Below are 11,672 nucleotides of genomic sequence, written 5' to 3'. Positions count from 1 at the left end.
AGGACTCACTTGTACTCCATATGGACCCTTTGTTAGTTACCTGTGTACAATAGTGTCCTTATTTCTTTGTTATGTTTTTGTATTTAAGTTCTGTAATCTTAGAGCAGTTTTATTCTCTTTTTGTTGTAAAAGTATCTTAACTTGATCTCTGCTAATCTTACTACGTGCAGCAACTCTAGCTAATCGCTATTGTCGTGCAGAATCTCAATAATTATTACACTGTACATGTAGGTAAGCCTATCCAACAGTTTGACTATTCAAAGGAAGAAGATGAGAAAGAGTTTATGTGTTCAGCAACATCTCCTAGTGGACAGACTGTTGTACTGGGGAGCTTCAACAGGTGAGAACAAGGATCTGTTTGTTCTAAAACTCTGGCAATAATATTCAGCATAGTGTGTTACACATGTACATTTTGAACTATACGTTATTATCTTATTAATTTTCTTAAATTTTAGACTGAGGGTGTACAACTGGTCTCCTCGTAAGGAGATGTGGGATGAAGCAACTCCTAAGTTTATTGACAATCTTTACACCATCACTGCACTCACTTGGAAGAGAGATGGATCAAGATTAACATCTGTAATTATCTGTCTTTGTGGATATACACAATAACAAATTATGTCTTCATTTTTTACTTGTTTGCTCCCTTGCTTATACATGTATATTTGCTGCTAATAGCAATAAGTTAACCACTAATGCTTGTACATGTACATGTAGTTTATAAAGACTTCACTACAGATAATCTTTACTTACATGTATGTCATATACAGTCAAACCTGTCTATTCCGGACACCTTGGGACCCAATAAAACTGTCCTTATTAAAGAGGTGTCCTTATTTCAGAGGTTCATCAATACACATTTATATTGTATTGGGACTGATACTACCTGTCCTGATTATAGAGGTGTCCTTATGCTAGACTGTCCACAATAGCAGGTTTGACTGTACTATAATACTTTTATGCATTTATTACACAGTAATAATGATAGGTAATACTTACTATATGTGTTTAGGGTTCATTGTGTGGAGCTGTTGATTTGTTTGATTGCTGTCTTAGACGTGTCACTTATCGTAATAAATTTGAACTAACTTATGTTGGACCCAGTCAGGTAGACACACTACATTATGTATTATGTTACTTTAATCATCATAATAATAATTACCTATACGTACATGTACATGCATGCTCATATAGGCAAATTGCATGTACATTACAATACTGGACAATTTGGACATAAAATTTAACTGTTTTTATTCTTCATTGCTTTATTATTAGGTGATAGCTCCATGTATTGTACTATACAATACTGGACATGAAATTTAGCTTATTTTTATTCTTCATCCATTCATTGTTAGGTGATAGTAAAGAATATTGGTACTGGTGCTCGTGTGATACTAAAGTCACAGTTTGACTATGAGATAGAGAAGGTTGATGTCATGGGCAAGGACAGGTACCTAGTGGCCTACACCTCATCTACCATACTCCTGGGAGACATGGCCAACTGTAAACTCAGTGAGGTAAGAATGTACATGTACATGTGTACATGTATGTTGCATGTACATGCATGTATACGTATACACATGCACATACTTCAATTATTTGCATGTACACGTACATGTACTAATTTTAGTGTTTTATAATTTGCTACTACTTTATGTCACTTTTATCTCGAATGTGTAAGATTAAAGATATACCGTATACGCTAATATTTTCGATGGGTGAATATTTTCGTGGAGAGCACTAATCCACGAATTTTTAACCCTTGAAAGTTTTGCACCCACGAATTATAAGTGTTCTCCAGTTCTCTGACACATTGTAATGTCTCCCTTATCACAGCTTCCAAGATGTCCTGATAAACATGGTAGCCTCTGACGCAAAGATTCAAAGAATACTCTTCATCCAACGCCATAGTTCTGGGCCTGGCTAACTTTGTATCTACACGTGATAGCATGGAGTTAAAAATTCATATGACTAAAGTTTCGTTGGGGTTAAAAATTCGAGTGCCAAAAATTTTGTTGTTGTCCCAGACCACGAAAAAATATCCCCACGTAAGTTTAACCCTCGAACTTTTTATCACTCGAAAATATCTGCGTATACGGTACTATGTGTACATACATGTACATGTACACATGTACATAAAGTGCATGTATTGTGTACTGGATTTTTTACATGTACATGTATATTGTAGCTTTAAATTTTATATAACTTATTTTTTTAATAATAATAGTTATTAATAACTTTTAATTTTTGTAATAATAATGATGTTTTCAAAACTATGTTATAGTTTATGATATCACGGTATCTCTTTATTCACTGACACTTTTTATTGGCTGCCTTATCGATAACAATCATTTTTGTACTTAAAATTAATGTAATGATCCTCCAATTTTGCCACTAATCATCTGCCTTATAAATGATATACAAATTATTATTATTATTATTATCTTTATTATTGTTGTTGTTATTATTGTTTAGATCATGTGGTCTGATACTGGTGGCAATGAGAAGTTTTATTTTGAGAATCAATCAGTTTGTATGATATTCAATGCTGGAGAGCTCACACTGGTAGAGTATGGTATCAACGATATATTGGGATCTGTCAGAACTGAAGTTATGAACCCTCACCTCATTAGGTATGTCATGTGCATTATTTCTTAACTAAAACATAGTGTAAATCATCAGGGGTATGGCATGTGTGCATACACCCTTTCAAAAATTGTTTTACTTGAGCAGTATTAGGCTTAGTTGCATGGGGCTTGGCTCTGACCTTTTAAAGCAGCCAGTTTGAATAGTTGCTAGTGGGTCTCACTTTTTACATTTTTGTGGTTTTACACATGAATCTCATTGATCATATGTACCTGCATGTTACAGGCTTTTTCACAGGATTTTGAGTTTTTGACATAGATGTAGTGCAGCTCAACAGCTTCTAGTGAGTGGATTCAAGTTATTCAAATTTGGCCCAATGACCTGTACTATTAGTAACGCGGTAGCGTTACTAAGTAGGATTCACCCCACTTCAAAATGGCTGCCATGACTTTTGCAGCCTTGCTATATAGTACAGGGTATTTTGACAAAAGTCACAAGGAGAGAATTCTCTATTTTAATAATTTTTCTGATACATGTACATGTTTTTATGTTGTGTATCAACTTTGAGCTGATTCCAATCAAATTTGGATTTTTTATGAATATTTGAAGTTGCTCAAAAATTGGGCCAATTACCAGAGGCCAAATTTTGTCAAAAATGGCTTGGAGAAAAATCCTGGTTTTTATCATTTTTTCTGGTCGTATATGTGTCCTTATGATGTGTGTCAACTTTTAGCTATAATTTTGATCAAATTTGGATTCTTATGAATTTTTAAAGTTGCTCCAAATGCTATGTACTCTATTATAGTGCTTGCCAGCTCATGAAGAATGCTGTTTAGCTCACTATGGGAAACCCTGATGTAATGCATGTACATGTACATGTATTAGATGCTACACATGTTGCATGTATTGTGTACATGCTCTCTTTATCTCTCTCTCTCTCTCCTCCCCCCTTCTCTCTCTCTCCCCCTTTGTTAGTGTCCGTATTAATGAAAGGAAGCAGAAAGACATTGAACAGTGTAAGATGTTGGCATATCTAATGGACCTTCAAACAATCAGCATCAGTAAGTGATACATGTAACTAGTCAGAAGTCACTCAAATCAATTTTTATTACATTGTATGATGCTAGTACAGGGAATTCGGTCTGATTTTTTAGCAACTTAAAAAAATTTAATTTGATTGGAGCTACATGTAGCTCCAACTATAAGAACATGTACATTGTATATGCTAATTCTAATCACATACATGTAATTTTTGATATTGTACATGTACTGCATGTACATGTAAATGAACCATAATATGTACATGTACATTAATTATAGTGTTGTTGTAGTACCATAATTTTATATAGTTCTAGTACTAGTTCCGGAACTAGAGTTTGATAAAGTTTAGTTGTAGTACTAGTTCTGGAACTAGAGTTTAATAAAGTTTAGTTCTAGTACTAGTTCTGGAACTATAGTTTGATAAAGTTAGTTCTAGTACTAGTTCTAGAACTAGATTTCAATAAATTTTAGCTATTGTTCTAGTTCTAGAGCTAAGTTATAGTTCTTGTACTTGTTCTGACAATAGAGTTTAAGAAGCTTAGTTCTAATTGGAAATAATTTCTAAATAATGCTTCTTTTTGCTTCTGCTGTCATGCTTTAACTGCTTAGCTTTGAACTGAACAAGTATTCAAAAGTCTATTGATATACTTATGCATTATAATCTATGTCTAAGTAACACATTCATACATTATTTGTTATTCAGTCTTTGTTATGTACTAAAATATTTCCCTGACAAATTAGTACCTTCTTTGTCAAGTAATATTGTTCTACAATTCTAGTTCCAAACTAGTTCTAGTGCCACAAGAGAATGTACTTTTAGTTCCAGTTTAGTTCTAGTACTGAGACTCTGGCAAAGTTTAGTTCCAGTTTAGTTCTAGTACTACAAGTCTTGTATAAGCTAGTTCTAGTTTAGTTCTAGTTCTTACATTGGTTGTAAAAATAGTACTAGTTCTAGTTCTTGGAACTAGAACTATGAAAAAAAGGCAGTACTAGAATTGATTTAGTTCTAGTTCCAAGGAACTACAACAACACTAAAATTTAATTAGTTGATTTTTGCTATTTTTCTAGTGGATCTTAGTTCAGGAGTCACTGTTGGCAGTGTGTCACATGATACTAGAATCAATTGGCTTGAGGTAATACCTTCTAAATGTACATATGCATGTACAATCACAATTCATTATACATGTACATGTAGAGTATTGTATAGTATACATGTACATGTAAGTATACTGTATACATTGTGTATTTTATTCTATGTACATGTAGTTGAATGAAACTGGTCGCAAGTTACTTTTTCGTGACAAGAAGCTAAAAGTAAGTGACTGGAGTGGTGTTATATCCAGTGTATTCATCCTCTAAATCACTTCATATGTACACATGTACCTCCTCTTTCTCTCTCTCCATCTCTCTCTCTTCGTCTCTCTCTCCATCTCTTTAGTTGAATTTATATGATGTTGAGTCTGAGACTTTGAGTCCCTTGCTGTCTTACTGCTCTTTTGTGCAGGTAAAATAACTTTGTCATGTTTTTTTGCATTATTTCATAAATTGGTACCTGAATTTTTTTATCAATTGACTTATTAGTCATGTTCCATGTAACATTAGGAGAATTAGGGTACTTGTTACTTATGTTTTAGTCCTAAACATAATTAAACATGTTTCATGTCATGTCAGGTTTTAATTTTGAAAACAAATTCTAAAGTTTTCATTATATAGGCCGTTTTTATGATTTTCAAACACTTATAACTCTTTTATCTTATGTTGTTAATTCCTCGCCAATAGACCACCCAGGGTGAGAATTGCTTGCATGGGAAGACTGTTACAGTTGTAAGGTGTGGTTTAGAATGAGATAAATTCCGGCTACCATTTTGGTTCACAACTTTCAATGGAGAACAAACAGGCCGACATAAGAAAAAACCTGTATTAAGAATTCTGGAGTGAATTTGACCAAATCTATTATAGGAGAAGCTTAAAGGCAGCTGTTTTTTCTTATAACAAGCACTTTTTAGCTATTGATAGAGCTACAGCAGCTAAGTGAGGTATTTTCTTTGTGCCTCCATTGACTTCCTTAACAAACTTGCCAACCAAAATGGCAGCCAATTATGACGTGGGCGGATACCACATATAAAATTAATTAAATTCATAGCTTTTGCAATTCTCACTCTGGGTAGTCTATAAATCATCTTGTACGGTATCATGAACAGTGACATGATTCATGTGTAAATGAATATGATGTATGTGTAGCCTGTCAAAGTTTGAGGGCATTAATGATACATTCTGTAAAGCTCGCATTGTCATGTACTGTACAAATTCTCAATTTTGAAAATTATTATTTTATTAAGCCAAGAAATCAAAAAAATGTGATAATTAATTACAATTATTTATTAAAGAAAAGTGTATGTCCTATAGTGTTGCACGAGTCCTAATGTTATGTTCTTGGCTTTGCTGAACGGCCTGATCCAGTTACTGCCATTCGCAGTAATGCCATCCATAGTTATCAGCATTTGCAACTGCTTTATCAGGATTGGTTTTAGCTAAGTTTTGACTTTGAGAGGAGCCATATACATTATCAACTGTAAGACCAAAAGCATGACTCCATTCATGAATCAATCCAAACTCCTTGGTGTAAGTACCAGGGCTTCCACAAGAAACAGGAAATGTATAAAAAGCAGGGCATATATGCACCTTTTTAACATTATGATAGGTGTAGCCATACGTATTAGGCTTGCAGTGTGGGCCACCATTCACATAAGTAACTGTGTTACCTGCCAATCCATCCCTCATTTTCTTATAGACAGCCTTTACTTTTTTTTCTCTTGCTGCTGTGAAAGCTCCAAACCATTTCTTATACAGATCATTATTGGTAATATTTACTCTATCGATCCCACTGCAGAGCTGCTTGTGAGCATCAAGTGTTCCTTTGTTGTTAGCTGCAGTACCACCAGTAAAGCTAGCACTGCTGCAGGATTCAATGTTAACAGTGTAGTCAACTTTATCTGTTTCGTCTGGCCTCCTTGGTTTTAAGAGAACATGAGTGTCCTCCAAATAGATGTGAATAGATTCCTGTACTGTTGATTCCCGTATTAGGCCATTAGACAACTCACTCATCTCATTCACTGACAGATACTGTAAAGGTCTACTGTACTGTACAGTGTAGATACCATCAGTATCAATGCTAAAGGCATCAGTGATTTGGACTGAGGCAGAAATGCTTTCACCTGCCTTCAAGAGAACAAACTCATCCTTTGTAGGAGGAAGACGATGAATGAATGGTCCATCATATTCGACAGGACTATCAGCAACAGAGACAGTGAGAAATTGAGAGACAAGTCCTTCAAGAGGTGTACCATGTTTCAAGAGATAAAGATCCTCGTTTGCATTGTTGGTGAACTCGAAAGTACAAGCAACTACAGAAAGAGCTTTATTACAAGCCATGTCAAGAGAGATTGGCCAGTCATTAGCACTGCATATACTGCAGGAGAAAAGTAACATTCATTTGATGCAAGCATGTAGTTAACATACCTCAGAGCACTGGTCAGGTAAGTAATGAGACATATACAGAGGAAGGTCTTCATGTTTTTTAGCTTTCCTTAGTCTTCTTCTTCTTATGAGATTGTAGAAATGTGATCTGATCATCTTCTTTTATAGAATATCTGGTTTGTAAAAAAATTGAAGATTATATTACTAAAATTTGACTAATAAACAAAGCCTCTCATTGTCAGTATTAGAAGTAATGCAAGTTTAATTTTGATGCAACTGAAACTGTGAAAGTGAATGAAATACTCACCATTTTGGCTGCTAAAAACTGCATGAATAGATTTACTATCTAATTACTAGTAATCACACAACTGCATCTGTTAAACTTGGCCTTATAACTTGTCTGTACCTAGCACCGTACCACACTATGTATTTGTTTATAATGCAAGCATAATTGATATTGATGTATTTGTAGAAGGAAACTATGAACAAAATATCACTCATGGTTGGGCTATTATGCTAAAGTCTATTTGAGCCTAGAAAGTGATTACATACCCCACCCAATAATTAACACATGCAATATTATTGTGAAAAGTATGGCTGTACTTCTTCATGGGTTATACAACCAACTTGGAGCTAAAAAGCTACAATTGCTTCTTAAGTATTACAATAGATGCGGCAAAAGGAGAGGAATACACTGGTATGATTATTTTTACAACAGAACTTGTAAGTCAATTGTTACAACAAGAAAATGAGGGCTCAGGTGAACACAAATGGACTTTAGCAGTTTTATGAGAATAAAGAGTAGGAGCCTGAATGGTGGAAAGTAATCAGGAAGTATTTGTAGCTAAAATAATAGTAATGATAATTAGCCTCAGCATATAAACATGATAAAAATAGATAGCATATTATGAGAAATTAATGGCATAATAATATAGCAATTTTTATGAGTATGATATTTTCATGTCTAAATACCATACAAGAAGATTTATTGGTGGGAGTAATATTTGGCAAATTTGCCTGTGGAAAGAAATTGGCTGATTTTATATTGGCAGTTTTGTGCCATGCATCATTGAGCATGCTCAGATTGAAGCAAAATAGCGACTTTTATATTGGTGATTTCTTCATAGAACCGCCAATCGCCAATATTAATTCCCCGCCAATAAATCGTCTTGTACGATATCCAGAATTAATTTATGTGACATAAAAGAAGAGGATTGGGGCTCTTCTTACTACATGGTCAGTGATAGTACCAGTATTATACATCATGCATACTAATAAGTTTTAGTGTGATCAGAAAGATTCATTAATTTTTGTTGCCTTAGTTGTCTGTCCACTGGAAGTATCATACTCTAATTTCTTTTAGCATGTATTGATAGAATTGGCATGTCAATTAATGAACTATTCATTGTACTCAACACAAGTTGGCATGAAGTGTTATTGGTCTGTTACTTACAATTTTACAGTTCAGCTATAGTGTGTGTGTGTGTGTGTGTGCAGTATACTTATTACAGTTACACTATTACAGCATTTTTTATTTAATTGGTCTACCGTATATTGGGAAATTTTTGGAAGGAATTAAATTTGGTGAATTTGGCATTTTGATAGCTATTCGCCAAAATAAAATCCGCCATTTTTAGCCATTATACGCATGCTCAATGGCATGTGGCCACTAATTTGCCAAATTGAAATCTGCCAATCACCAAAATTTAGCAATTTGCCAAAATTTTACTCCCTCCAAAATTTTCTGCTATATGGTAATTCACACACATGCACATGGAACTGTATCACACAGACTGCAACAGCAAAATATGAGATCTTTAATTGGACTATCTCCAGTGAACAATCACAACATCATGCAATTAGAAAACACAATAATCTTAAGAGAAAAGAACTGGACTTTAGGACTTCTGTACAACCTTATACTTACATGTACATTTGTATATTATAGTTATGTCAATATCAATACATCAATGGTGCCAGCATTTTATAAGTTTGCACATTTTAGGTGATAGAACTCAATTGATTTTTTTTTGAAACCACAATAAGTAATTGTATGAGTATTATAATTGCATGACTTTTATACATGTACATCCATACAGAAGATCAATTGGATCATGCATTTTAAAGCAAATTTTGTTGCATATAGGCTTGATTGAATGTACAAAATGTCACTCCCTAAAACTTGTCTATTCAGTATAATAATAATAACAATTAATGCTACCAATCACATAATGCCTTTGACTAAATACATGTACATGTACATATACATGCAAATTTTACCTCTCTCTCTCTCTTTCTCCTTAATTCCATTATCTTGTAGTGGGTCCCTCAGAGTGATGTTGTTGTGGCTCAGAACAGAGACAGTCTCTGTATCTGGTATAACATTGATAGTCCTGACAAGGTGACAATGTTCCCAATGAAAGGAGAGGTGACTGGGATTGAGAAGCAAGGAGGGCAGACTCAAGTTATAGTTCAGTCTGGAGTAGAGACCATGTCTTATGGACTGGATGAGGGACTCATTGAGTTTGGAACTGGTACAGAACCATACTTACATGTACTGTGTATCACCAATTAAAAGCCGGGTGTGAATAAATGCTAGGGTAGCAATAAAATTGAACTATAAATATGCGAGTCCAGCCTCTAAATGACATATAGTAGGTGCCTTGCCCTTAAGCTTCCTAAAGTCTTGTGTGTGAGGTCACCTTGATGTTAGCTCAAGTTTTATTTTATTAAACAAAATTTTTTGAGGGCTAAATGCCATTGTAAGAAACATATTATACCCACGGGCTTTTATTTGAGGAAATATGGTAATTTAATTTATTACTGTACTTATTTTTGCTGTTATGTTATGCATGCATGTACGTGACATGTACATGTGCATGTACATGTCACGTACAATGCATGTACAATGTACATTGTACATGTACATGTATACATCATTACATGTACATGTTTTTTTTTGTATGTCATTAGCTATAGATGATGGTGATCATTTGAGGGCTATTCATTTCCTTGAGACACTTGAACTCACTAAAGAAGTTGAGGCAATGTGGAACACATTAGCTGGTATTACACTCCAGGAGGGACAACTGAAGATGGCAGAACGGTATGTACATGTACATGTAACATTTATATTGCATTGCTTACAAAACTATATATGTGCTTTTGTTGTGTAGACTGCATGATTCCATTAAAAATAGGATTTTTTTATTTTTAAAAGTTTTAAAAATTAATATGTACATACCTGTATACCTTAGAGTGACTTTTAATTGCAGGTACTAAATTTTGCGATTTTAACACAAGGTAGATTTTGCTGGCATTAAAAATTGCAATTAAGTAATTATTACTAATAGTTATATAGCATCATGATGTCATTATTAATAATTGCGAGTATTAATAATTGGGATTTTTAACCCAAACGCAAAATTCGCAATTAATAGTACCCACATTTAAAAGTAACCTTAAGGTATGTAGTGTACATTTGTAAGGTGGGAACTACATGTACCAGTTTATAACTAATTTAAATGATAATAATGATGCTATACATGTACATGTACATGTTATTTGTGTATTATCATTTTAAAGGTGTTATGCTGCTGTTCGTGACGTGTCTAAGGCCAGGTACTTGAAAGATGTTAATCAATTAGCAAACAAAATAACAACTGAAACTGTAAGAATTATGTGCATGTGTGTAATTTATAAAAACTATTATTGTATAATTAACATACAAAATGCATGTACATATAATTACATTCTATACATGTGTAGTACCAACAAATTTTAGTGTGGCAAAATTTTGCTAATTTTATCCTTTGGCGGCTGCAGAAGTCCAACTCAGCCTAGGCATTTCTAATTAAAGGGGTGTGGTAAAAGGGTTAAATAGCATTGTTCCTACTTCCGGTCTAATTTTTAACCTAGGCAATGACCCCCAATGCCTAGGCCTGCAGCCGTCTATGATTTTATCACAGCTCTTACAAAAATACAGCATTACTTACTGCTGTGAATAACTGAGGGTGTCAAAAATGACAATGAAATTTTTCACTGTGCAATATCTGTATAAGTAATGCCAGTACATGTACATGTACATGCATGTATTTTCCTCAAATTCCTCTTCTTTCTCTCCTCTTCTTTCCTAGGGTCATGATGGCAGTAAGCATTATTTAATTCAGGCTAAAGTTGCTATACTGAACAAGCAGTTCAAGACAGCAGAGAGACTCCTACTGGAGAAAGGTGATTCAGAGAATGCCATGGAAATGTACATGGAGCTGGGAAGATGGGAAGACGTACTAGCAGTGGCTGAACTTACTGTGAGTTGATTACCGTATAGCGGTTTTTTTCGAGGATAACAAATTTCGCGGATTTTTTCTGATTCACGAAATTAAAGGGTAACTGAAATGGTTTTTTGAGGTATTTATTTTATTGGCTTAATATGATTGCCTGAACTTTTTAATGAAGTCTGACAACTCCCATTGTTCATAAAAAATTATTCACTGAGATATGAGCTTTCAAAAAAGCCCTTTTTGCTTCCTGCCATTTTACTTCCTGTCGGTGGGTGTGGCTAAACGTGA

General features: G+C 34.2%; 2 protein-coding genes across 4 annotated transcripts in view; one reads left to right on the top strand and one right to left on the bottom strand.

Annotated features, from left to right (window-relative positions):
• LOC100637800 (intraflagellar transport protein 172 homolog) overlaps positions 1-11,672 on the top strand; it is a 25,198-nt gene that overhangs the window by 2,057 nt on the left and 11,469 nt on the right. For both annotated transcript variants that reach the window (XM_011406982.2, XM_019999064.1), the window contains 13 exons: positions 232-340; positions 456-579; positions 1,013-1,108; positions 1,356-1,517; positions 2,476-2,633; positions 3,562-3,647; positions 4,696-4,760; positions 4,894-4,941; positions 5,066-5,131; positions 9,425-9,638; positions 10,078-10,210; positions 10,690-10,774; positions 11,241-11,411. In XM_011406982.2, the coding sequence (XP_011405284.1) occupies positions 232-340; positions 456-579; positions 1,013-1,108; positions 1,356-1,517; positions 2,476-2,633; positions 3,562-3,647; positions 4,696-4,760; positions 4,894-4,941; positions 5,066-5,131; positions 9,425-9,638; positions 10,078-10,210; positions 10,690-10,774; positions 11,241-11,411 (1,517 nt within the window). The remainder of the gene's footprint in view (positions 1-231; positions 341-455; positions 580-1,012; positions 1,109-1,355; positions 1,518-2,475; positions 2,634-3,561; positions 3,648-4,695; positions 4,761-4,893; positions 4,942-5,065; positions 5,132-9,424; positions 9,639-10,077; positions 10,211-10,689; positions 10,775-11,240; positions 11,412-11,672) is intronic.
• Positions 6,020-7,242, bottom strand: LOC109583643 (extracellular protease-like). 2 transcript variants are annotated; one of them, XM_019999066.1, is made up of 2 exons: positions 7,147-7,242; positions 6,020-7,096 (listed from the first exon to the last, which is right to left on the bottom strand). In XM_019999066.1, the coding sequence occupies exons 1-2, from the start codon at positions 7,197-7,199 to the stop codon at positions 6,088-6,090; spliced, it is 1,062 nt and encodes a 353-aa protein (XP_019854625.1). In that variant the 5' UTR covers positions 7,200-7,242; the 3' UTR covers positions 6,020-6,087. The 2 variants fall into 2 exon arrangements, with proteins under 2 accessions (XP_019854625.1, XP_019854626.1); XM_019999067.1 differs by having other exon boundaries at positions 6,020-7,087; positions 7,147-7,214.

The sequence above is a fragment of the Amphimedon queenslandica genome, unplaced genomic scaffold (genome assembly GCF_000090795.2).
Source record: "Amphimedon queenslandica unplaced genomic scaffold, v1.1 AMPQUscaffold_13291, whole genome shotgun sequence".
Classification (NCBI taxonomy): Eukaryota; Metazoa; Porifera; class Demospongiae; order Haplosclerida; family Niphatidae; genus Amphimedon; species Amphimedon queenslandica.
This window is presented reverse-complemented; position numbering and strand designations above follow the sequence as displayed.